The sequence below is a fragment of the Cucurbita pepo genome, chromosome 18 (genome assembly GCF_057944985.1).
Source record: "Cucurbita pepo subsp. pepo isolate OVF chromosome 18, ASM5794498v1, whole genome shotgun sequence".
Classification (NCBI taxonomy): domain Eukaryota; kingdom Viridiplantae; phylum Streptophyta; class Magnoliopsida; order Cucurbitales; family Cucurbitaceae; genus Cucurbita; species Cucurbita pepo.
The window spans coordinates 8,770,201-8,794,578 of record NC_141815.1 but is presented as its reverse complement, the minus strand read 5'-3'; the positions used below and the strand labels follow the sequence as shown (position 1 = coordinate 8,794,578).

At 34.7% G+C, this 24,378-nt stretch overlaps 5 protein-coding genes across 10 annotated transcripts; 3 read left to right on the top strand and 2 right to left on the bottom strand.

The window, feature by feature from the left end:
- Positions 1–688: 688 nt before the first annotated feature.
- On the top strand, positions 689–4,201 carry LOC111779746 (mechanosensitive ion channel protein 10). 3 transcript variants are annotated; one of them, XM_087119445.1, is made up of 6 exons: positions 689–2,574; positions 2,669–2,792; positions 2,889–2,987; positions 3,085–3,204; positions 3,276–3,478; positions 3,645–4,201. In XM_087119445.1, exons 1-6 carry the CDS (start codon positions 1,163–1,165, stop codon positions 3,919–3,921), a joined length of 2,235 nt encoding a protein of 744 aa, XP_086975571.1. In that variant the 5' UTR covers positions 689–1,162; the 3' UTR covers positions 3,922–4,201. The 3 variants fall into 3 exon arrangements, with proteins under 3 accessions (XP_086975571.1, XP_086975572.1, XP_086975570.1); XM_087119446.1 differs by having other exon boundaries at positions 2,911–3,003; positions 3,645–4,200; XM_087119444.1 differs by having other exon boundaries at positions 2,911–3,204; positions 3,645–4,200.
- Positions 4,202–4,863: 662 nt separating this feature from the next.
- LOC111780616 (uncharacterized) lies at positions 4,864–5,572 on the top strand. Its single transcript, XM_087119433.1, has one exon. The coding sequence runs from the start codon at positions 5,047–5,049 to the stop codon at positions 5,425–5,427; it is 381 nt and encodes a 126-aa protein (XP_086975559.1). The 5' UTR covers positions 4,864–5,046; the 3' UTR covers positions 5,428–5,572.
- Positions 5,573–10,489: 4,917 nt separating this feature from the next.
- Positions 10,490–12,397, bottom strand: LOC111780667 (protein ELF4-LIKE 4). Of its 3 annotated transcripts, none has more exons than XM_023661134.2 (2): positions 12,119–12,397; positions 10,490–11,164 (listed from the first exon to the last, which is right to left on the bottom strand). In XM_023661134.2, the coding sequence occupies exon 2, from the start codon at positions 11,128–11,130 to the stop codon at positions 10,786–10,788; it is 345 nt and encodes a 114-aa protein (XP_023516902.1). In that variant the 5' UTR covers positions 11,131–11,164; positions 12,119–12,397; the 3' UTR covers positions 10,490–10,785. The 3 variants fall into 3 exon arrangements, with proteins under 3 accessions (XP_023516902.1, XP_023516903.1, XP_023516901.1); XM_023661135.2 differs by having other exon boundaries at positions 10,490–11,149; XM_023661133.2 differs by having other exon boundaries at positions 10,490–11,169; positions 12,119–12,396.
- A 4,648-nt stretch (positions 12,398–17,045) lies between these two features.
- Positions 17,046–20,291, top strand: LOC111779606 (cytochrome P450 CYP72A616). The gene is made up of 5 exons (XM_023659684.2): positions 17,046–17,451; positions 18,004–18,224; positions 18,314–18,558; positions 19,154–19,529; positions 19,644–20,291. The coding sequence occupies exons 1-5, from the start codon at positions 17,118–17,120 to the stop codon at positions 20,067–20,069; spliced, it is 1,602 nt and encodes a 533-aa protein (XP_023515452.2). The 5' UTR covers positions 17,046–17,117; the 3' UTR covers positions 20,070–20,291.
- Positions 19,861–24,378, bottom strand: LOC111779607 (RNA polymerase III RPC4). Of its 2 annotated transcripts, XR_002812708.2 has the most exons (13): positions 24,285–24,378; positions 23,249–23,323; positions 23,111–23,166; positions 22,968–23,025; positions 22,812–22,851; positions 21,936–22,031; positions 21,784–21,830; positions 21,616–21,676; positions 21,301–21,392; positions 20,999–21,223; positions 20,458–20,732; positions 19,990–20,070; positions 19,861–19,906 (listed from the first exon to the last, which is right to left on the bottom strand). XR_002812708.2 is itself a non-coding variant. In XM_023659686.2 (11 exons), exons 2-11 carry the CDS (start codon positions 23,291–23,293, stop codon positions 20,583–20,585), a joined length of 870 nt encoding a protein of 289 aa, XP_023515454.1. In that variant the 5' UTR covers positions 23,294–23,323; positions 24,285–24,378; the 3' UTR covers positions 20,309–20,582. The 2 variants fall into 2 exon arrangements, 1 of the variants encoding a protein (XP_023515454.1); XM_023659686.2 differs by lacking the exons at positions 19,861–19,906; positions 19,990–20,070 and having other exon boundaries at positions 20,309–20,732.

The following is a 24,378-nucleotide window of genomic DNA, read 5'->3' as shown; positions in this document are numbered from 1 at the left end:
AATATTTACCTACAAAAAAAATAATATTACCGTTTTTTAAATTATGGCCTATAAATTTTATTTTATTTTATTTCCGAAGAGGAGAATAATTTTTTATTTGAAAAAATAAAATTATATGAATAAATTAATCCACGACATTATTATTAGGGCACACGTGTGTTTTTTCTTTTTCTTTTAAATAAAATAAATGTTTTTTTTAAATTGATGTTTTGCCAGGTGGCGTGGCTATAGGTCCAATGGCAGACCTTTTCTTTTTCATAAAGCTATAATAAAAAATAATAATAAATAAATAAATAAATAAAGTGAAATAGTTATTTAGAATTAATTATTTTTTATTTTCAATAAAATTTTAAAAATAGTTATTGCCGTTATTTTAATTATGGTTGATTTTGGAAATATGTGTGCTTTTTTCCCATAAAATTATTATAATTATTTAATAAAAATTGACAAATTTAATAGATAAAAATTCAGAAATTAAACTTGTAAATAAAATTATTAATTTTATTTCGAAACTTTTAACTTAATATTAATATTTTGGGGTCTAAATTATAAAATATAAAAGTATAGGGACTGATAATTAAATAAATTAGTTAGGTGGAGCGATTTTTAATTATAATTTTTTTAAAATTATAGGGGCAAATTCGTAATTTAGTTTTAGCTTATTTAAAAAAATAATTAAACCCGCGAAACAAGAATGGAACAGTCCAGTGCTCAGCTCCTGGCATCTTCCATGTTCGTCTTTGTCAAGAACTTGCGGCGCCCTCTGTTCCCCGTTTTTCTCACCGGTTTCCAACCACTGCATCTTCTTCTTCTTCTTCTTCCTAGAGTCGTATTTGTTCTTGTTTCTCTTTCGTTTAAGTTTCGTGTCTGAAAGCAATGGAAAGTGGCCACTCTTATTGACTTTCCTTGGGTTTTCTGAAGGTATTTTCGAGGCGCGACAAGCGGTGTGAAGTCAGAATCCTAGAGGTTTTTGTTGCCAGGTTTTGAATATTCCTCTTGCTTTTTATGTGGCGTCTAGCCATGTTTATCTGTTTGATTTGAACGTTGGTACTGCTTCTGTTGCATTTAAGGTTTTGATTTTGCTGCAATTTTGTTATGGCCTGAAGTTGAACCTAGAGTGTTATTTTAGTAAGAGGTTAACTTAGAGGTGTGAAAGAAGAAAATGGCGGATAAGAAAGGAACGGAACAAGTTGTTTTACGGATTTTGGATGGCGAAGAAGGAGTCGATGCAAGGAATGATCTCACTAATGGCTCTGTTGCTTCTGTTCCTGATTTTGAGCCAAAAGAAACTCGTAGTGTTAGGTGCGCAATCCCGCAATCCGTGGTTGAGAGCTCTCCTTCACACGAGATTTCCAGAATGAGTTCATTGAAACCTCCAAAAATTCCTGTATCGGCAGTTCGGCGCCCATCATTTGCTCGATCTTCATTTTCGAAACCGAAATCAAGGCTAATAGAGCCGCCTTGTCCTGATGGTGCAAGTTTGGCGGAAGAAAATGCTCAAGCAAAATCAGCATCTGGTTCACCATTCTCTAGCTCTCCGAAGAGGGACTCGCCAGCTAATATAGCCACTGCGACTAGTCCTAAAGAATCTTTGAAGTCTGCTCCGATAACTCCTAGAACACCATTGGTTGGATCTACTGGAAGTGAGGAGGAAGATGATGAAGAAGTCTACAAAACTGCAGAACTGAAAGTGAAAGAAAAATCAAGGAAGAAATTGAAAAGAGCAGTTTTAATTGAATGGATTGCATTTTTGTGCATAACAGCGTGTTTAATTTCCAGCTTAACAATAGACAAGTTGCTGACTAAAGAGATCTGGGGATTAGAACTGTGGAAATGGTGTGTTTTGGTATTAGTTATTTTCTGTGGTCGTTTATTTTCACAATGGTTTATCAATTGTCTGGTTTTCTTGATTGAAAGAAACTTTCTACTTAAGAGAAAGGTTCTTTATTTTGTCTATGGGCTGAGGAAGAGTGTTATAGTTCTTATTTGGCTGGCTTTGGTTCTTCTAGCGTGGGGTCTATTATTTGATCAAAGCATCAAAAGATCTAAGAAAGTCAATGAGATTCTGAATTATGTTACACGAGCTCTTGCTGCTTCGCTAATTGGAGCAGGGTTATGGCTGGTGAAAACTTTGTTGGTGAAGATACTAGCTGCTTCTTTTCAATGCACTCGATTCTTCGATCGAATTCAAGAATCAATCTTCCATCAATATATCTTGCGCACTCTATCAGGACCTCCACTGATGGAGATGGCCGAGAGGGTTGGGAGAGTGGCAAGCTCAGGGCAATTGAGCTTCAGGCATTTGAAGAAAGAAAGAGATGGTGGGAATGAGGGGAAGGAAGAAGTGATTGATGTGGATAAACTCAAAAAGATGAAGCAAGAAAAAGTGTCTGCTTGGACCATGAGAGGGCTGATCAATGTTATAAGGAGTTCAGGGCTGTCCACCATCTCTAATACAATAGAGAATTTTAAAGAGGAAGAGGGTGAGCAAAAAGACAAGGAGATTAACAGTGAATGGGAAGCAAGTGCTGCAGCTTACCAGATTTTCAGGAACGTTGCGAAACCTGGTAGCAAGTGAGAATTTTATCTTCTGAACGATCTCGAGTTTCCCTCTCCGTGGTATTCAAAGAATTTTGTTAACTAATGCTTTTAATTCGTGCCTGGTTAGGTATATTGATGAAGAGGACCTCTTTCGTTTTATGAACAAGGAGGAAATTGATAATGTGCTGCCATTGTTTGAAGGAGGGGTTGAGACTGGGAAGATAAAGCGAAAAACCCTTAAGAATTGGCTGGTAAATCTTTAGCATTTATCTTTTTGTTCAGAATAACTGAGGTCCTGTATTCAAATGCACAATTCTAAGCAAACCACTAACAAACCTGGTCCTTAGAAATGTATTTTTGATGTTGTAGGTGAACGTTTATATCGAACGGAAGTCGCTAGCCCACTCATTGAACGACACCAAAACTGCCATAGAGGAGCTAAACAGGCTTGCTTCTGCATTTGTACTGATTGTTATTGTCATTGTATGGCTACTTCTGATGGGTTTCTTGACCACACAAGTACTCGTCTTCATTTCATCACAGCTTCTACTGGTGGTTTTCATGTTTGGTAACACTGCCAAAACTATATTCGAAGCAATCATATTCGTATTCGTGATGCATCCATTTGACGTGGGGGATCGGTGTGTTGTAGATGGTGTGCAGGTAACTTTCTCAACTCAGAATTTCTTGGATTCCATTGAAGCAACCTCACCTGGTTTAATACTAACTTGCAGATGATTGTTGAAGAAATGAACATTTTAACCACAATTTTCTTGAGATATGACAATGAGAAGATCTTCTATCCAAATTCTGTTCTGGCCACCAAACCCATCAGTAACTTCTACAGGAGCCCTGAAATGAGTGATTCGATCGACTTTTCGGTTGACTTTTCCACATCAATTGAAAGCATTGGAGCCCTAAAAGCAAGAATAAAATCGTAAGTTTCATTCAGTTTCTCTATGCTAGTTGGTCAACTGCAAGAAAGAACCAAGCCTTGTGATTGAAACAAGATTTCAAATGGCTGATTCTTTTTTCAATGCCATTTTTAGTTCCTTATCATTTCAAAGCACCCATTTGCTTGACATAACAGAATTGTTTCTCAGATATCTTGAAAGCAAACCTCAGTTCTGGCGGCCGAACCACAGCGTGATCGTGAAGGAGATCGAGAATGTCAACAAGATGAAACTGAGTCTATACATCAATCACACCATAAACTTTCAGAACTATGGTGACCGGAGCAGTCGCAGATCAGATCTAGTTTTGGAGCTAAAGAAAATTTTCGAAGATCTGGGCATCAAGTATCATCTGCTACCTCAAGAAGTCCAGCTCAACTATGTGAGTTCAATAGCTCCCATGGTTTCGACAACCTTGCGGAGATGAAGGTTCGTTCTTTCCGCTCAGTTGTTCACTTTCTTACGAAAAACTCTCAAATACAGTGGCTGACTATATCATGTCCTGTTGATTCAATGGCTTTCATGAGAACAAGAGGGGTAGAGAAGATGTAGTTTCTGATTTGAGCTGCTGCATCTCAGTAAGGAAAAGGAATTGTAAAACGTTAGTTAGTTGTTCTAAACAAATTTTGAATATTATTTATGGACATCAAGAGGATGGATTACTAAATGAATTGCACTTTCTTTCTTCATCTTCAACCCATTGGGGACTTTTGTGGTTGAAGCTGCAGAATGTTAGATTTACATTACACACAAATATCATTTTTCCTACTCCAAAAATGAACTAAAACTTAAAAATTGTTAGAATAACACAATTCTCTACAATGGTATGATATTGTCCACTTTGAACCTAAGCTCTCACGGCTTTGCTTTGAGCTTTCTCAAAATGACTCGGAGTATTCTTGACCTCAAAATGGCCCTAAGCTCTCACGGCTTTGCTTTGAGCTTCCTCAAAATGACTCAGAGTATTCTTGACCTCAAAATAATGGCCCTAAGCTCTCACGGCTTTGCTTTGAGCTTCCTCAAAATGACTCAGAGTATTCTTGACCTCAAAATGGCTCATTCCAACAGAAAGAGTATTCTTGATTATGAATGCATGATCATTCCCTAAATTAGCCGATGTGAAACTTTCATATCCAACAAAAATAATAGTTTAAATTACAGTTTATTATTTACATTTTTTATTTTTTCTATTTTTAGGATACTAGTTTTAGAATTTCAGAGATTTGGTAGGTACACAGTTCAAATTTAAGAAACTAAATTGGTAATTTAATCTAAAATAAAACTAAAAAAAAAAAAAAAAAGAGAGAAAAAAGTAATATCTAATCAATGGCTTCCACTTTAAAGACAAAGATAAAACAAAAAAACGACGAATAGGATAAGGCTATCCGCCAATAAGGCATAAAGAAGTTGCCACGTCGGATAGAGATGAAGATTTCGAGCTCTCCCAAAATCTCCCCAATTTCCGCCTCTCCACCGCTTTTCACTTCCTTGGCCCACTTACCAAACCAAAATCCCCAATTCTGGAAATTCGCAGAGCTTTCGAATCATATCAATGGCTTCCACTTCTACAGTGTCACTGGCCCTGCCATTGACTTCCGCCACCCACAAGAGACTTTCCAACCACGCCTTCTTCAATTCATTGCCAGCTTCTTCTTCTTCAAGGTCTCGCAAGGCCATCGCCGGCGTGACAACATCTAACGGGAGGCTCGTCGAAGTCCGGTCGTCCTTGAAGGAGAAGGCCATCACTGGACTTACCGCTGCCGCTCTGACGGCGTCGATGGTGATTCCGGAGGTTGCAGAGGCTGCAGGACCTGGAGTCTCCCCGTCGCTGAAGAACTTCTTGCTCGGCATTGCTGCCGGTGGAACAGTGGTGGTGGCCATATTGGGGGCTGTGATAGGCGTCTCCAACTTCGATCCGGTCAAGCGTGGTTGAGTTGTAATTCTCATCTTTCACCTATAATTTTCTTCATTTCGCTACCTCTCCTCTCTCTCACCTGTTTGATATTCCATTCATCCATGGCGCTTTCATCATACATACATTCATAATATATAGATATATATATATAGATACAATATAAGTGTTTGATGTTCAAAATGAGAAGGAAATTAATACTATTATTCAACGGGACAACGAAATTTAACTTCGGATAAAAGTTCAGATGAGAAGAAGTCAAGATTAGAAGACAAGCAACTGAAATAACATTAAATTTAAATCAGAAAGCTACTAGGGAAGAACGCGATGTTTTGAAGGAAAAGGGCTACAAACATTAACAAATACCATCAATCAAAAATTTGAATTCTGGTATGTAGAGAGATGAAGAATCAACCCACTTCATAAATTATATTCAAACAAAAGCAAAACGATTTTCTTTGAATAAATGAAACGAGATTAAAGTACATCCAAGAGTAGAAGAAAATTGAAGTGATTTACTAAGTTGCATCAAGAGAGGGCCAACTATTCAAAACGTTTTTGAGTTTGATATCAACTTGGAAGAAACTGATCTCTACAACATTGTAAGAACATCAAAAGTGCAGACAGAGGCATTTGAAGAAATGTGTGTGACAACTTCTACAAGAAAGAAGAAAGTGATTTTCCAACCTTCCAAACTGTAGAGGATGCAAAGTTCATGTTGTCATCTTCCGACACAAAATTGGTTTTAGAAATAACCAATTTGCTTTATGGATGACTGAAATATATTACCTACTCAATAATGACATCGCTCGTTTGAAAGAAAAAAAAACTCTAAGAAGGATTTCCAGTTCAAGGGCAGATACATTAGAAATGTGTTCGTGCAACCTCTACTTGAAAAATGGAAGGGATTTCCAGTCTTTCAAAATGAATAGAGGATGCACAATTCATGTTGTCATCTTCCGACACAAATTTGGCATAGAAGTATCCTATTTGCTTTATAAATGACAAAAGTATATTGCCTCATGATTGATTACATAGAACATTAAATAGTCTGTAAAGGATCAAGAAATTTTGGGATTCCAAACCGTGGACATGTATCCCCCATGTGTTACGCAGTGAAAACAAAATAGTTTCACAAAGGATAATAGTACGGAGGAACTCCATTTCGTCATCCTCAGACACAGAGTTGATATAATATAACCAACCTGCTGTAAAGATGACAATATTGAACCAAAAATAATAACAAACAAACCTTCGGCCATGCTCCATTTTAACACCAAAGCATCTTGTTTACAAGAACAGAACAATCATTGAAGAAAAATAGTTACAAGAACATTCAGTGCACGAAAACGATACATATATGTAAGACGTCAAGGCAATCGATTGCAAGCAGTGATCAACCATAGCATATATTAGCTAATTTGGTAGATTTACCTAATCAACTTCAATGAGATTAAGAAGTCTTCATGATTACTTGCAGCAGCAATTCGAGTGGAAAACTGTGTAAAATAAAATCTCAATGCATAGTAAAAAAATAGCTACCTCTTCAGAGTGATAATAACATGAACGTATGCAAAAAGATCACGCAAGAGACATTAAACCTCTCCCTCGTAATCCAATTCCTAAACATTATAATATACGATCCTGACTGTTCTTTATCCTTCTAAAACAGAACAAAGAAATCGAAATAGCCTTGGGACGTTGGGGAAGAAACAACGCTCTCGTCTTCACAAACATTATACTAAGTTAATTTGGTTCACACGATAATATCCAAACTCTGTAGAAACTCTAAAAATCATCGTGGTAACTCAAAAACAATAAATTAAGAATCAACAATTCATCTATGAATAAAGATTGATAAAAGTTAAGAGAGCGAGAGAGCAGAACAGTGAACGAGAACTGAGTGGTCGCTTTGTTCTTCCTCGCGTCGCCGTGGTTTCGCGACATTAGAGAAAAGGACGGGGATTAGAAAAATTATTGCAGAAATGAGAAGATGGCCGCCATTGTCAAGATGGAGAAGGAGGGTTTTGGAATTACAGAAACCCTAATTTCGGTGGAGGATTGTGGCGCAAATTGGGTTTTTATAGGAATAAGGGAACAACGTCTCAGGGGCGTTTTAGGGTTTTCACATTATTTTATTTGAAAAATAGCCCAATTCAAATCTAATTATAAATCCTTTTGGCGCTCTTTAATGTTCTGAAGTTCTATTTAGACTTAGGCGCCAAAAAGATACCATTTGTATCGAAAAATAGCCTAATTCCTTCCCGTTTTACCCCTATCAACAAACCTTAAAATTTTTTTAAATGTAACTAAATATACGATCTCCTAAAATCTTGAAATTAATTTTTTATTCTGAATTTTTTTATTTAAAAAATTAACACTTTTATTACGCGAAATTTTAATTAAATATTTAAAAATAAATAAATATATTTTCACGAACTCACATTTTACTTTTATTAATAGCAATATTTTGAATAAATGATCTGAACAACGTGGACCAATCGAACCTAGAAAAAGTATGGTTGGGTTAGGTTTAAAAAATGTCACCACTTGTCACAATCCAACGACAAGTGAGCTAAGCCAATTTGTTCTTCCGTTGCCTACTGCCAAGCGACATATGCTCGAGTCTCTGGCCTCGGTTTTAGAAAACGAGGGCAGAGAGAGATTTTGAAAGAGACGTTATATAAGCAAGCAAGAGAGTAACAACAACGACTCACAGTATATAACTTTTGGTAGGGAGAAGTTGACCCATCTCAACCCACGAATAAAAACAAATAAAATCTTAAGCGGGTGAGGAAAGTAACACAATACAATGACCTACTGATATCGAGACACGTAAAAAAAAAATAAATAAATAAATAAATAAGGAGAATAGCTTCATTCGTGACGATGTTCTATAAAATTTTGACAAGCAAGTACCGTAAAATTATATGGTTGTCTCGTAAACCTAGTTCCGTTAGACCTAACTTCGAATTATTATTAATTAATTAATATGATATCGGACCCATAATAGGTCATTTGAAAGGCACGTGGGTGGATTATTATTGTTATGATTAAAATATTCCAACAGCCATAGGCATAGTAGAACTCAAATAATTCAAACAAATACCCCTTTTTTTCAATCTCTTTCCCAACCACTTTCCTGGGAATATTTTTGTAACCCTTTCTTTACCATTCTATTTTAGAACCAAACATCAATGCCAATAAATGTTCAAGTAAGGGAACTATGTAGAAACCGAAAAGTTCGATCCAATTGGGTTACTTCCATTGGTCTTGTCGTTTTAAGTATAAAGCACAGTTCTAATCGTTCGGTTCGATTTTAACCTATCTTAAGTTTGATTATTGGGTTCATCCCTGATTTTCCGTCAGATAAATAAAGTTGCAGAATTTTAACTTATCGACGTTTGTCAATCAGAGCATAGTTCAATAGATAAGACACTAATTACTATCTCAAACGTCGAGTAATCGATCCTCGTCTCCACAATTACTATGGTTTTTTTTTGTTGAACATCGGATGAGAACGATTCTTGAAAAGTTCAAATCAGAGTCGTTTTTTCATAGTAGACACATTTAAAATCATGAGGCTAACAACGATGCCTAACGAGTCAAAGCAAACAATATCTAATAGTTGTTACAACTGGTACAAATCTAAACTTATTGACATTCGACAATTCAAGCATAGCTCAATAGATAAGACATTAATTACTATCTCAAGCGTCGAGTATTCGTGCCTCACTTCCACAATAACTAAACTAAAAAATTTATTGGTTTTTGTTTTTTGTTGAACATCAATGAGAACAACTCTTGAGAAGTTCAATTCAGAGTCGTTTTTTCACCCCTTAAATTAGTTATCTCCCTAGTAGACACGTTTAAAACCATAAGGCAAACAACGACACCTAATAAGTAAAACAAACAATATCTACTAGCTGCTACAACTTGTACAAATCTAAACTTATTGACATTCGTCCATTCAAGCATAGCTCAATAGATAAGACACTAATTACTATCTCAAACGTCGAGTATTCGTTCCTCACATCCACAATAACTAAACTAAAAAAATTTATTGGTTTTTTTTGTTGAACATCGATGAGAACGATTCTTGAGAAGTTCAAATTAGAGTCATTTTTTCACCATAGTAGATACATTTAAAACTACGGGCCTAACAACAATACCTAACGAGTCAAAGCAGACAATATCTACTAGCTGTTACAACTTGCACAAATCTAAACTCATTGATAATCGTCAATTCGAGCATAGCTCAATAGATAAGACACTAATTACTATCTCAAAAGTCAATAATTCAGTCATCACCTCACGAATCGTTGAGTTCAAAACATTGAAAAGCATCCAACTTCTTCGACTAAAGTAAGAAAGGTATAGTTAGATCTCTCAACTACACAACAAACATCATGAGAACAGTTTATACTATTTGAAACAATAAAATCAAGTTCATATGAAAAGGGTCCACCAGAAAAAGGAAGAAAAAGACCAATGAAAAAGATAAAGGAGGAAATGAGAAGGTTGAGGAATCAAATCATTATCAAGCAAGTTTTGTAAGCTAAGAGAGAAAAAAGAGTGGCTGAGGAATTTGAGCTCATTCCTAACCCACAAAACAGGCCCCCTTCTCTTAAGGCACTTTGTCTTCTAGTTCAGAATGGCTTTGGATGTTTTCACATCTCTCTGTCTCTTTAAATCTCAGTGTTTTGTTTGAAGTCCCCAAAGAATGCTATAATTTGCAAAGCAAACCCCAAAAACAAAAAAGCAAATGATCCTCTTCATTGTGATGGAGAATCAAACAGAAAGCCTCTGTAATAAGCTCAATCATGGACAGTAAAGATCATTTACAGTAAACTTTCTGAAGAGAAAAGCAACAGAAGAGATATGAGTTCATAGCTTTCATAGAAGAAGACCCAAAACAGTAACCTATGAGAGTTCATAGCTTTCATGGAAGGGAAATTTGAAGCAGAAAGGTAAAAGGAAGATGAGATTATGGCCCAAATGATCCTTATTTCTTGTTTCATGTTAAAGGGTGAGTGAAAAACTAAAACAGGAAATAAGATTCTTTCAGGAACAAGGCATGGAATCAGATGAGAATTTGATGCTTAATTTCGTCAAGAAGATTCATAGTTAGGGCAGAATAGAAATTGAATACAGAATCAGGACAATTATTTTCTCTAAGCAACCCAGAAGAGTGATGATCAAGAACTAAGTAAAGCTAGATAGTTAAATCATACAAGAAAGTTACAGAGAATCTATGGATATACTAGCCCTTTTTTTTTTTTTTTTTTTTCTTGATTTCCTTTGTTTTTTTGACAGAGACGAGAAAAGCCTTTTCTCCTCTCCCACACGCCAAAGAATGGAGAAGATGAATTTTGTGGGTTAGGCAGCCCTGTTTCTCTTTTGGCCTGCTTTTCCATCTGATTTCAAAGCTCCACTGGAATCACCTTCTGAAGAAACTTCCATGGATCTAGTGAAGGAACATGAAAGATCAGCATATAAGTCCACAACCCTCCTGATATTGTTGTTTAATTCTCGGATCAGACCCACATTTCTGTTAAGATTATCAGGGATCTTTGATTCATGATTCTGGTTTATCTCGCTGATGAGCAGCTTGTTTTGATCCAAGATGTTTTGAACTTGAACAAAATTCTTCTGAAATGTCTGTAAAATCTTGGTATCAATCTGTGCACTACTCCCAAGCCCTGAAAATGTGTCGCCCTCCATGCTTTTACAGATCAGGATTCTATCAAATCAGAACCTTCTCTGCATCAGAACATGGAAGAACAATGGGAAGAAGAAGAAGAAGAAGAAGAAGAAGAAGAAGAAGAAGAAGAAGAAGAAGCAGAAGAAGAAAACCATGAGGAAAAGAAAACGACTGTTCTTGGTAATTCATAAATCTCTGCCTAACTGAGAACCCATAAATGTGAAGAAACATTTGGTAATTTTTCCTTTCTTTTTTGCAGTTAATTTAAGCACATGAGACAAGAACTGTAGAAAGGAATCATGACCTCCACGTTCCAGTTTTGAAACAGAAGAATCAGATAACAAAGAAGGAGGTTTTTAAGTATAATTTTTTTAATTGATGTATGATGAGATTGGGGAAAAGCAGAAGCATTTCCATAAAAGGGAACCTTTTTTAATGTGCTCAGAGGACACCCACCTAAGGCTCAGAGTTCCAAACAGGCATCCCAAAGACCCAAAAAAACCAGTCAATGATGCAGAAATATGAGCCCATGAGGGCACCTCAATAGAGACAGCATTATTAATCCTCTCAAATGCTTACTACTCAACCTATAAACTCATCTACGCATTAAAATAATACAAAATCTCAATTCGCACAACAAACATCTTGAGATTAGGAAGGATTCTCGTCTCCGAATTCCAGAATCCTTCCCCAACCATCACAAATCCGTAATCCAGAAGCCAGAAACTTCAAATTGAACCACGAATTCCATAAAATCTAACCAAATCAGTTCCTATCAGAGAGTATACAGAATCAAAAACCTCCAACACAAGGCAGATAGATAAAATCAAGATCATTATCTAACAGAAACGCAACCGACGCATCAAACTCAAAAAGGAAACTCCCAAATCCACAAGTAAAAATCGAAAACAGAAAGAACTAAACAGATTAATTATGAATTGCTTTTGTAATCGTACACGAAGCAGCAGTTAGCAAAAGAGATTCAGAAAAGATAAAAATAGTTAGTACCTTGAAAATCTGGAGCATTATATTCGGAGAGAAGAAGACACACGGATTGAAATGAGAAGACCTCACAAAAGAAGAAGGTCCCAAGGACGAGGAGCAGTATAAAGATGAAGAAAAAGGGGGAAAACAAAATCAAAATACACAGAAATCCAAAGAACAATGGAAAGAACAAACAAAAAAAAAGGGATCGCCGCTTCAATCGAATCTCCCGAACAGGCCCCCTTCTGAATCCTTGAGAATTACAATAGAAAAAAAAAAGAAAAAAAAAAAGGCTTTAGAGAGAGAAACTGAAAGAGGGAAAGTGAGAGAAACAGAAAGAGAGAGGAATATATAGGATTTGACAGTCACGCTCCAACCCAAAAAAAAAAAAAAAAAAAAAAAAAAAAAAAAAAACTAATTTCTTTTTTTTATAAATATAGATCCATCCTCATAAATAATTGAAACTTCCACGGTGTTGGAGAAAAAAAAAAGTTTAAAAGAATTGATAGTCACTGCTCCAGCATTAACCTCTCACGTGTCCATGTTAAACTATTTACGACATATGTTCGAGACAGGGAACGAACGACATGGGTCAGTTCCCAATAGATGCATCCGAGCAAGTCAAAATGGTCAATGCATCCCGAGACAGGGGACGATATCACAATGCACGAGTCGTGTTGTTGGGAAACGAGATGACCATGAGATGCAACGTTGTTGTGTGGCAACATTTGAACATGCATGTACAGACAGGATGTGTGACTTTAACAAGTTTGGATTTTGCATATGCGATGTTCTATTGGCGAAAGCAAACCTTGCTGGTAGTCCAAGCCACAAAATTGGGTGAAAAATAAATATGGGTTTGAGTTCCCTTGAGACTTGGAATGTCGTCAAGACATATGGACCCTGTCGATGGGGATCAAGATGGCAAGATGAGATGCGACGTTGCATTAAGAGACATTGGCTCGAGCAAAGCCAAGGTCGAGCCAAATGACTTGGCCTAGTGTAGATGCAAGTCGGATGTGTCGCAGACGATTGAACATGCACACGCAGGCGCCGTGTGTGGTTGAACAAGCTTGGATTCCGCACAAGCGATGTTAAATTGGCGAAGACAAATCTCGCCTAAGGTCTGACGAAGCCACGGAGCGAAAAATATATATGGGGCGTAATTCCCCTCAACGCTAGTCGTGAGCGTGTCTAGATTCACGACGCCGCATGGTAAAAAATGTAGAATCGTGAGTGTATCAAGATCACCCCGACACATAGTTGACAAAGTATTTTTAATAATAAGAAAATTACAATTAAAATGGTAAATTAAAATCATTTTGACAATTTCATACAATATCTTATTTATTCCAAAAAAAAAATAGTGAGATTTAGAACTCAAGAAGGGAAAATAAAAAGAAAAACGTATCCACGTGTTTATTTATTTATTTAATTATTTATTTATTTATTGCAGTTTGATTCGGGGGGTTGGAGCTACAATCCAGTGTGTATCGCTTAGATGCAAATCTGGGTGTGTCCACGTGGAAATTAATATGGACGAGGGTATAATATTAAAATATCTGACAAAGCAGAACGTGGGGCCCACGGTAAAAAGAGTTTGGAAAGCACTTTAAAATGCTCCCATGTAATTCCTTGGAATTTGTATTCTGAATTATTGAATATATATATATATATATTTATTTATTTATTTATTATTATTATTATTTAAATAATTTTCATGAATTTAATTGGAAGGGAGGCGGATATTAATTATTCGATGGGACGTATCGAGTTATTGTCTTTTTATTTATTTATTTATTTATTTATTATTACTATTATTATTATTATTTTGTCTAAATTTATATGAGCAATGGCTTGGTTGGTGCTTTACTTTTTCATCTTTAATCAATTATTATTATTTACTTTAAAATAAAAATAATTTATATGTTATTATTATTATTCTTTTAAAATTTTCTTAATTTGACTAAAAAATTATATATAAAAAAATTATGAAAATAAAATCATATTTAAAAAATTAAATAAAAACTCACAAATTATAATATCTTTTTCATTTTAATTTTTTTTTAGGATGTAAAAATTATCGTTAAAAAATATTATTTTATAATAATTTAAAAATATATTTAATTTTAAACTAATTAATTAATTTGTTTGACCAATTAAATCCATTAGGAAATAAACTAATGTTTTATCAATAATCATGTGGATTAGACTTAGATTTTAACGACGCTAATCATGTTTATCATCTACCCATGCGAAATTTCCTGGAAATTAAATAAATAATATATATATATATATATATATATAATGGTTGTTGAAGATTCAATGTCTCGGGTCAACGATGTCATTTTTATTAATTAGTACATATTAGCATTAATGAACTTACCTGTACGAACATAGTTCAACTAATTTAGATAAACATCTGTTTTTCAGATTTGGTTGTCAGTTGTTATTTTATTATTATTTTTTTTTTTATCCACGGTATATGTTATATATCAAACATTTATAAGTTACGACACATTATTAATATATTTTACAAATGTCATATATTTTTATGTTCATAACAATCTTAAAAGTCGGGTAAGATAAGATAACCCTGTTTTTTGGTTGGTTGGGTTGACCCGACAAAATAATGTCAACCCATAAACTGACTACAATTTTTTTATTTCTAAAAAATTCAACCAAACTCAAATAGAAAAAAAAAATCTAATTAAGACCAATAAAGAAATATACATTAATTAAAAAATTGTAAAAATGGAAGGAAAAAAAAAACTGATCCAACCAATATCTTAAATTCATAATTATTTAATTATTTAAAGTTGGTGAGAAAAAAATATATAGAGAATAAAAATGAGAATAAATTAAATTATATATTCGTTCAAAGATAAATTATTCTGGAATCTTCTTGATGCAAAGCAAGAATTAAAAAATAAAAAAACCAGAGAAAATCAGCAAAAAAAGAATCGGAATATAAATATGAGAAATTTAATTGCATCACGCCAAGCATTTTTCCTTTTTTTTTTTCTTTTTTTTTTTAAACATTATATATTATTATTATTATTATTCGTTTTTTTGACTTATCCATGGGAGTTTTGGAGCCATTGAGATGAATTTTCGTAAATACCCTTGATTTTACTTAGATAAATCTCGTATTAATCATAAGTTATTGGCATGATTAACAGTTTATATATATATATATAATATTGGTTTAGTTTATAGATTTAATTTTTGTAACGACCGAAATCCATCGCTAGCAGATATTGTCCTATTTGGACTTTTCCTCAACGCATTAAAACGCGTGTTAGGGAAAGGTTTCCACACTCTTATAAATGGTGGTTTGTTCTCCTCCCAATCAATGTGGTACATCACAGTTTTAATGGGTATTTCTTAAAAAAAATAAAATTCGTTAATAAATTAAATTTCAATTTCAATTCTTCAAATCCATTTTTAAATTAAAAAAAAAAAAAAAAAAAAAAAAAAACTTCAATATTTCAATTTTGTTTCTATTAAATTCATTATGAATTAAATTATTTTTAAAATTATATATATAAACTTGAATGTTATATTTATATCTAATAAACCTATAAATTTTAAAATATTTGAAAGTTGGATTACTAAATTTATAAATTTAAGTAAAGTATTAAATTTCATGAATAATGCATGAACTTATTAATTAATAAATAATAATTAATATTATTGAGTTTGTTTAGATAAAATGTATTAATTTATACATTAAATGCTAAAACAAAGAGTCAATTAACATAATATTAACGAGTTTCCATGACAATGATATATTGATTAATTAATTAATTAATTTATTTAATGAACGAAGTTATATAAATTTTAATTGTGTAAATAGTAGTTTTAATTCTTAAATCAATATTTATATAATTTTAAATCAGTTAAATTCATACTTAAAAAATGATTTGATTGTGTATTTTTTATTTTGTATGAAATTTAGTATATATTTTTTAAAACAAATAAAACTTAGATAAATACTTAATAAAAGAGGCCAATAATAAAGACACCTTGGAAATTAATTCTAATAATTCCATGCCAATTTCTCAACCCGAACCCTATTTCTTCTTCTTTCGATTTCACGAACATTTTTTAATATAATTTAAAGGATGGTTCTCAAATGCATCTCACGAGATTGATATGAGTACTTTAAACTCTGCATAGAATTATCAATTTTACATTGACTTGTTACTACTTTTGATGTTACCACGATAATGTTTCTTAGGGTAATCAAGATTACGTTTAATGACGACGTTTAATGTTTTTTAATCAATTATAAAGTCAACACGACCACTTTTGTCAACCATTTGAAAAATCAAAAGAAGTGTAAAAAAAAAAAAAAAAAAAAAAATCTTATTAGAACATTAAAAATGCAATACTTTTTTAAGTTTAGGTTTAAGATTAATATAATTTAACGAAATAGAAAGTTTAAGATTAAAATTGATACAACCGGGACACATTTAAGGGTCTATTTTTTTTTTTTTCTTGAAGAATAATAGACTAATTTTATGCGTAATTAATATTGGGAAAATAAATGTAATTGACTTTTGGGTTTCCAAAGAGGCAGAAATGAAAATTAATTTCTCTCGTATTAAGGGTTTATGTAAAAATAAAATATAAAATTTATTAATTTAAAAAGTGGGAGAAAATAGTTAATATAATTTTTTTTAGCTTCATGATTAAATTAAAAAATAAAAATAAAAATTCTTATATGAAAGGTAAATTTCAAACTATTTTAATAATTACTCTTGAGTATTTTATTAAAAAAGTGTGCAAATTTCAATATCTTGCCCGACACGCATAACCGACCCAACAGCGGGCCCAGCCCAACAGAAATAACGGCCCAATATTTTAATCACAAAGGTGGGCCTTTAACATCTTGGTCCACACGCAAGAGCAAATTGTCAACAATTCTCATAATTTTTTATTTTTTATTTTTTTATGACAAACTTTAGCTCTTGAAGATAAGAAGTTTGACCAGCTGGAAATATAAAGTCCAACAGAAATGATGGAACAACAACAAAATCCTGTAGGAGATCAAGGCCTTTTTTTTGCCTGTAAAAGCACAAAAATGGAGTACTTTGTGTTCTATTCATTGGCACTTTGCTTGGTTGTTTTTGGAGCGGCAAAAGCTTTCTACTCCATTTGGTGGAAACCCAAATTGGTGGAGAGACAGTTGAAAAGACAAGGAGTTAGGGGCAGTGCCTACAAGCCTTTGGTTGGTGATGCCAAAGAGTATGTGAGCATGATCACTGAAGCTTGGTCGACCCCCATGAATCTAGACCATCAGATCATTCAACGTGTTGATCCGTTCACTGCAGTGTATGCTAAAAAATATGGTATGTTGTACTGTACCGTGTCGTGTCGTGCTGTGTCTAGTATTAGAATGAATCTATTGATCCATTCACGTTAGTGTATGCTAAAAACTATGGTATGTTGTGTCGTGTCGTGTCTGGTATTAGAATGAATCTGTCGATCCATTCACGTCAGTGTATGCTAAAAAGTATGGTATGTTGTGTCGTGTTGTGTCTAGTATTAGAATGAATTTGTCGATCCATTCACGTCAGTGTATGCTAAAAAGTATGGTACGTTGTGTCGTGTCGTGTCTAGTATTAGAATGAATCTGTGGATCCGTTCACAATAGTGTATGCTAAAAAGTATGGTATGTTGTGTCGTGTCTAGTATTAGAATGAATCTATCGATCAATTCACATCAGTGTATGCTAAAAAATATGGTATGTTGTATCATGTCATATTGTGTTGTGTCTAGTATTAGAATGAATCTGTCGATCCATTCATGTCAGTGTATGCTAAAACATATGGTATGTTGTACCGTGTCGTGTTGTGTCTAGTATTAGAATGGATCTTAATTCTTCTGTCATTTATGTGTAGGAAAGTTGTCGTTGTGCTGGTTTGGGACAAGTCCGAGATTGATGGTGAAGGACCCCGAGATGATGAAAGAAGTACTATCAAACAAGGAGGGTAGCTTTGAGAAGCCACCGATGAACCCACTTATTCTGAAGCTGACCAAGGGATTAACTACTCTTAAAGGGGAGGAATGGGCTAAACACAGGAGGATTATCAATCCTGCTTTTCATCTGGAAAGGCTCAAGGTACATACACAGTTTAAGAATTCCTTGGCTAAGTTCTAAACGAGAGTGGTGGAAGTTAAGAACATAATGATAATGTTTGGTTGATGAAGGGAATGATGCCAGCCTTCACCATAAGCTGTAGCAACATGATAGAGCGCTGGAAGGAGATGGCTGGAAATCAAGAGAGTGTTGAAGTGGATGTGTGGCCTGAAATTCAAAGACTAACAGCAGATGTTATATCCAGGGCAGCCTTTGGCTCCAACTTTGAAGAAGGGAAGAAACTTTTTGAACTTCTCAAACAACTCACTCTTTTTACTGTTGAAGCCATGCAGACCTTGTATCTTCCTGGTTTCAGGTTAAATTTCGCTTCCCCTTACCATCCATAATTCCTGTCTTTTGTATGGCTGGGGTACGTATGATCAGTAAATGAACATAATTGTGAGTGCTTACAAGTTTGTTTGGTAATCCATGGATAGTGTATCTCTTAGCATCCGAACATTCTAGAGATAGATGGAGGTAGGACTAGGAAAACCTTGAACTCGATTCCTTCCGTGATCAATATGGTCGAGTGCTTACAAGTTTGTTTGGTAATCCCTGGATAGTGTATCTCTTAGCATCCAAACATTCTAGAGATAGATGTAGGACTAGGAAAACCTTGAACTCAATTCCTTCCATGATCAATATGGTCCCGATATACACGTCTTGAGAATATTTACTATTTTATTGAAGCTCAATCTCTCCCCAAATAAACTATATAGCCAAGAGAAGTCAAAAACCATAATGGAATAGAAGTTGTCCCAGCCGTAAGTGAACATTTTGTATAAGCAGAAGATAAGAAAAGTAGAGTTCAGTCCCACCCAAGTTTTATAACAACAAAAAAATCTGAAGCTAAAATTGTTGTGAAATCCAACCTTCATGATTGAATTGTGGCTTTGTGTATGTATATGCAGATTTATTCCAACAGCTAAGAACAGGAGGAGAGAGAAGCTGAACAAGGAGATCAAGACCATAATAGAGAGTATAATTCTAAGAAAAGAAAATTCCATGAGCAACCAGGAAGACAATGTTGATGACTTGTTATGCATGCTCTTGCAGTCGAGGAAGAAAGAAAATCAACATGAAGGTGATGGACTGACAACTGATGAAGTAATGGAGGAGTGCAAGCAGTTCTACCTTGCAGGGCAGGAAACAACATCAAGCTTGATAACATGGACAGTCATCGTTTTGGCCATGCACTCGGAATGGCAAGAAAAAGCTAGGCAAGAAGTCTTGCAAATTTGTGGGAAGAATGAACCAACTTTTCAAAATTTAAACCACTTAAAGATTGTGAGTTTTCATTACAACACTTAGCTATCTTCATCTATTGGTACAAGTTTTCTATAATTTTACAAAAATCTAACAGATAAAAAAGGTTTTGATTCAATAAACAATACTCTGCAGGTTACCATGATACTTAATGAAGTCCTGAGGTTATACCCACCAGTTATTGCTCAATATCAACATACTTATGCAGAAACAAAGATAGGTGAAGTCTTAATACCTGCCGGGGTTGATGTTACCTTAGCTACGCTGCTTATTCACCACGATCCCGAGTACTGGGGAGACGATGCAGAAGAGTTCAAACCTGAGAGATTCTCCGCAGGAGTTTCGAAGGCAAGCAAAGATCAGTTGGCCTTCTTTCCCTTTGGCTGGGGACCTAGGACCTGCGTTGGACAAAATTTTGCTATGTTAGAAGCTAAGATCGCATTGGCTATGATTCTACAGAATTTCTCTTTTGAGCTCTCACCTTCTTACGCACATGCTCCTCATACTGTTATGACTCTTCAACCACAGCATGGAGCCCAGCTGAAACTTCACCAACTATAGGCTGCATGCAAATGAAGTACTACATTCGAGTGATGAATGTTTTGAAATTTCATAAGCATAAGTAACTCAGCATATTACTTAGCCTAATGTTTGATAGCATCTCACCTATGTGACTATGTCAACCTAGAAAAATAAGAATGTAACCTATATTGGCAATGGATGCTTACTAAGGTAATGATGATGTATGACGTTCATGTTATAATGTTAAGATGCATTAAGAAAGGAGAACCAACAAGCTATTTAAGTAGAATGAGATTTATTGTTCTTGTCAAAATTGTAATTAATACAATCGATCTACTTGATCGTATGAAAATTGTTCGTAATTAAAAATCTAGGCACTCGGGACTAAACAAGAGAGAAAATAGTCACTCTTCTGCTTTTCACGAACCAGTGCATTTTTTTCTGCTGATATCGTTTGATGTATATCCACTTGGGGCTTTGATGAAGAATATCACTCTCGTCAATATCTCTACATTGATGTCTAGGGAAAAATCCCGCCTTCAGAGAAAATAATTATAAATCCTCCATATTCTTTAACATTGACTCCACGTCTGGTGTTAAAATGGCACGCTTGCTAAGCTCCCCAATGATGCAGCAATACTTTCCTTCCACATTGATAGCTGCAACATCTTGTGCAAAGCCACAATGCATTCCAGAAGAAACCTGCCCGTATTTCAAAATTGGTGTGAGAAGGAACACAAAATTCCAAAAGATTTCATCTAAGAATAAACCTTCAATCAATAAGAATTAAGAACTTCCTACAACAGAAGTAGTGAAGTACTTTCATCAAGTGAAGAATTTCAGAAAACTGAGGCAGAGAGTCCATGATTCTAATAAAAAATATTTCATCTCAAGAGATCATTCAAGTTGAAATGAGTAGATACAACAGACTTGGCATGCTCATGTTTATGATTAAAAAATGTACTCACATCATATATAATATCACCAAGCTTTAACTTGACAGCACCGCTCCTATACACGAGCAATTTACCCATGGAGCCAGAAGGTAACTCATTCATAGAGCAGGTTTTCTGTCTAGGTTGTGATTCCGAGCTGTTGGCTGCCCCAATCCCTTCTACAGTAGAGGATTGCTTTATCACAGGCACCATAGGTGGTAATTGCAGAAAAAATATGTCTGTTTCTGGATTTTCCTCCTGCCAATCAACCATTAATTGTAAAAGTGGAAACGAAGAGGCTCAAGATATGCCACCTACTGAATCCAGTGACTAACCAATAGACCAAGATCCACTGCTGGAGTCGTTGTTCTTTCATCATAGCTTAAGGTTTCTGAACCCTCTCCAAATTCTTCCTCGTTAAGAGAATCTATGAAGTAATGCATAAAACTTAGAGCAGATAGTTGATGCAGAAGACGCAGGGACAGTTTTCATGGATGCAGGTGTAGTTTTCACCATGAAAACTGTACTCCAGAAGTGATAAGTATGGAAACCACACACGTAGAAGATAAAGTGCATTTCAGAATAATCCCGTTGTCCACTGCAATACTTTCCTTCTAGTTTTTGTAAATAAGATGAACTTACAAAGATACCTGGATTTCCTGAATATGGACTCCGCAAAGGAAGAGTTACAGGATAATAACTGTAATAATCCTGTAGAAAAATGAAAGTTGAAGTACTAAATTGACGTACTACAGATGCAAATGGGAATCGCAAAAGAAAAATAATTGATGATTTGTATGTTTGTACGTTTTACTGACCCATGGTTCTACATACTCCTTACTCGTAGTAGACGGAAGCGATCCATCTGCATAATCACTTTTTCAGTTTAGTGCATTGAAAGCCTCTCACGTGCAGTAAATCAAGAAAGTACATTTTGACTAGCGTAGATTTTAGTAATTTAGTAGCCAACCTTCATTTCCGAGTCTATTTCCAGCTTTTGAAATACCAAATGATCTTATGGTGCTTGATGTACCTCCAGAACCAAATGCAACTTGTGTAGGTGCCGCTGCATATTAATATAACGAAATGCAAATGAAACCGAGACGTGTTAAAAGAACTAAAAATCTTTAATCATAGTACTAGTAAATTTCAATTGGATGTAGGGTTCATTAACAGACAGAAGTTCACCACATTTCCCCTGAGGTAGAAGAGTTGGAACAAGCTGCATGATGCATAATTGATATGTCAAATCATATTATCAGAACTCCACAGATCATTCTACAACTTATACACTCATGATATGTTTAATTAACTTAATATGGGGTCTCTTTTGGCTTCGCAAATGGTAGAAATTTCTAATATAGAACTGCTTTGCTCCACGCACATGGTTCTAATGTCAAGAAAAGTAAGGCATATTACCATTTTTCACAACCTCAAAGTGTTTCTAAGACATTCGTGTTAGGAAGAAAGATCCTATGTAAAATTGCCTAAGATATTCAAATCTTTAGACATAATTTCAATCATGCACGTACAAATAGATAAACACATAGTTACATATAAATATATCTATCTATCTATCTATAGATAGATAGATACTAGTAACAAATTCGTATATCATGACTAATAGATGAAAAAATAAATAATTTTTTTTTTGATAGCCAACTACAATCTTCGGGGATTAAAAGAAGAATGTTCAAGAACTAGCACTATATGAATAACCTTTCAGATCCAATCTAAAACAATATTAAGATTAATAGATTAAAATTTAAAATTATGTACTAAATAATGAAAGCTCCAAACCAGAACAAAAATTAATCATGAACAATGACTAGTATATGGAACGCACCTTTTTTCCCAATTCTTTGCCTTGCCCTTAGGGTGGTTTCCTGCAATAAGACATCAAGAAATTAAAGTGATAAACAGAGAGTAAGAATGTATAACAACTAGATATTCTAAAAGCTCAAGAGTGCAGGCAACAGAAAATAAATGAAAGCAGGCATACATTGAAGCGTTTAAGTAAATCCCTGGCTTGAGCAGCATCAGCGTCCTCTGCTATTTCTCTACATAAAACAAACATACATTTTGACTGCAGCAGAAATTTGGAATAATTAGGGGCGATGCTATACTTGAAAGCGGTGTGCTTACTCTTTGACTTCAGGTTTTGGTATACGACGAGGAGGTGCTTTTGGAGCAAATTTCATCTGCAGCAGACCATTTCATCAGTTCAAAATAAAAATTTAAAACTCTTCAAACAGAAATATAGATTGGAAAGCCAGAACAAACCTTCCTTTGACCAGCTGTACTGTTTTTGAGCAGATCATTCTCCATGGCTATTAGTAGTCAAATCTTCGTCCAAAACTGAAAAGGAAAAATAATGATCACTTACAATTAGTTGTCAAATTCCCAAGTCTTATCACGTCTTTATCTTAAAATGGCTTTATCGACCTAATTAAATTGCACAGTGAATGCAACTAGGATAACACTGTAATTAGAATAATATCGTCCATGAGGAAGAATGAAGGATATGGTTTCCATTCTCAAATGCCACTTGAAATTCGATCCATAAACTTCACTACTTCAGCCGTGAACTTTTATGTGGACGAAGTTTTCATTTAGGGATCATTTCGCTTCAATCAGAAGCTTCGAGCATGCTAGGAAAAAACACTACACGACATTTTTGAGCTAGAATATTAAAATTCACTTCATAAAAGCAACGAGAACAATAGCCAGGCAGAAAAGGCCATCCAAAAAATCTGCTACTGGCAACTGCAATAAGTCCATAATGTTTTCTTAAATCAGTACTTGGGATGTTGAACCAAAAACCATAGTCTAGTTATATACACATCAATCGATTTGGATCAAACAACGAACATTCTCATAATCCACGATGCCGACATGCTTCAAACGAATCAACAAGAGTTAAACAGTATCCCATTCTAACTACAGAAGAAGATACTCCACCGGATCAAAAACTGTCAACTTATCTTAGCCATATTATCTTGGACGAATCAAATGCTAATTGGTGAATACGGATATAATCAAATCACGAATAAGAGGCCAGATTCATGGAAAACACAATTTGCACGCATGATTGAGCAACGCAATCGTTATGCATGGAACAAATGCAATCCCGACAAGCACACAAGTAGAGAGTGAGAGAGATATTGAATCAGTCATTGAACTTCAACGATCAAATGCAAATCCAATACAAAAGAGAAAGCAAAAGCAATTATTCATAGCGTGAGTTGACGCAAATATACAGGCAGAGATACAGGGAAGCGAGAAGAACGGAGAAAAAAATGGCGGCAGAAGCTTTCACCTGTTCCGAGAGTGAAAGAGACGCACCACGGCTGCAGCTTAACGTGACGGAGGTGGCTGCTTAGGAAATAATAACTTATATGCCTTGGTGTTAA

Coding starts and splice junctions, on each gene's coding strand:
- LOC111779746 (XM_087119444.1), top strand. CDS start 1,163: ATGGCGGATAAGAAAGGAACGGAACAAGTTGTTTTACGGATTTTGGAT. Junction 2,575..2,668: donor GTTGCGAAACCTGGTAGCAA/GTGAGAATTTTA, acceptor GTGCCTGGTTAG/GTATATTGATGAAGAGGACC. Junction 2,793..2,910: donor AAACCCTTAAGAATTGGCTG/GTAAATCTTTAG, acceptor TTGATGTTGTAG/GTGAACGTTTATATCGAACG.
- LOC111780616 (XM_087119433.1), top strand. CDS start 5,047: ATGGCTTCCACTTCTACAGTGTCACTGGCCCTGCCATTGACTTCCGCC.
- LOC111780667 (XM_023661134.2), bottom strand. CDS start 11,130: ATGGAGGGCGACACATTTTCAGGGCTTGGGAGTAGTGCACAGATTGAT.
- LOC111779606 (XM_023659684.2), top strand. CDS start 17,118: ATGATGGAACAACAACAAAATCCTGTAGGAGATCAAGGCCTTTTTTTT. Junction 18,225..18,313: donor TTCATCTGGAAAGGCTCAAG/GTACATACACAG, acceptor TGGTTGATGAAG/GGAATGATGCCAGCCTTCAC. Junction 19,530..19,643: donor ATTTAAACCACTTAAAGATT/GTGAGTTTTCAT, acceptor AATACTCTGCAG/GTTACCATGATACTTAATGA.
- LOC111779607 (XM_023659686.2), bottom strand. CDS start 23,293: ATGGAGAATGATCTGCTCAAAAACAGTACAGCTGGTCAAAGGAAG. Junction 21,831..21,935: donor AAATAGACTCGGAAATGAAG/GTTGGCTACTAA, acceptor GTGATTATGCAG/ATGGATCGCTTCCGTCTACT. Junction 21,224..21,300: donor CAGTGGATCTTGGTCTATTG/GTTAGTCACTGG, acceptor GTTGATTGGCAG/GAGGAAAATCCAGAAACAGA.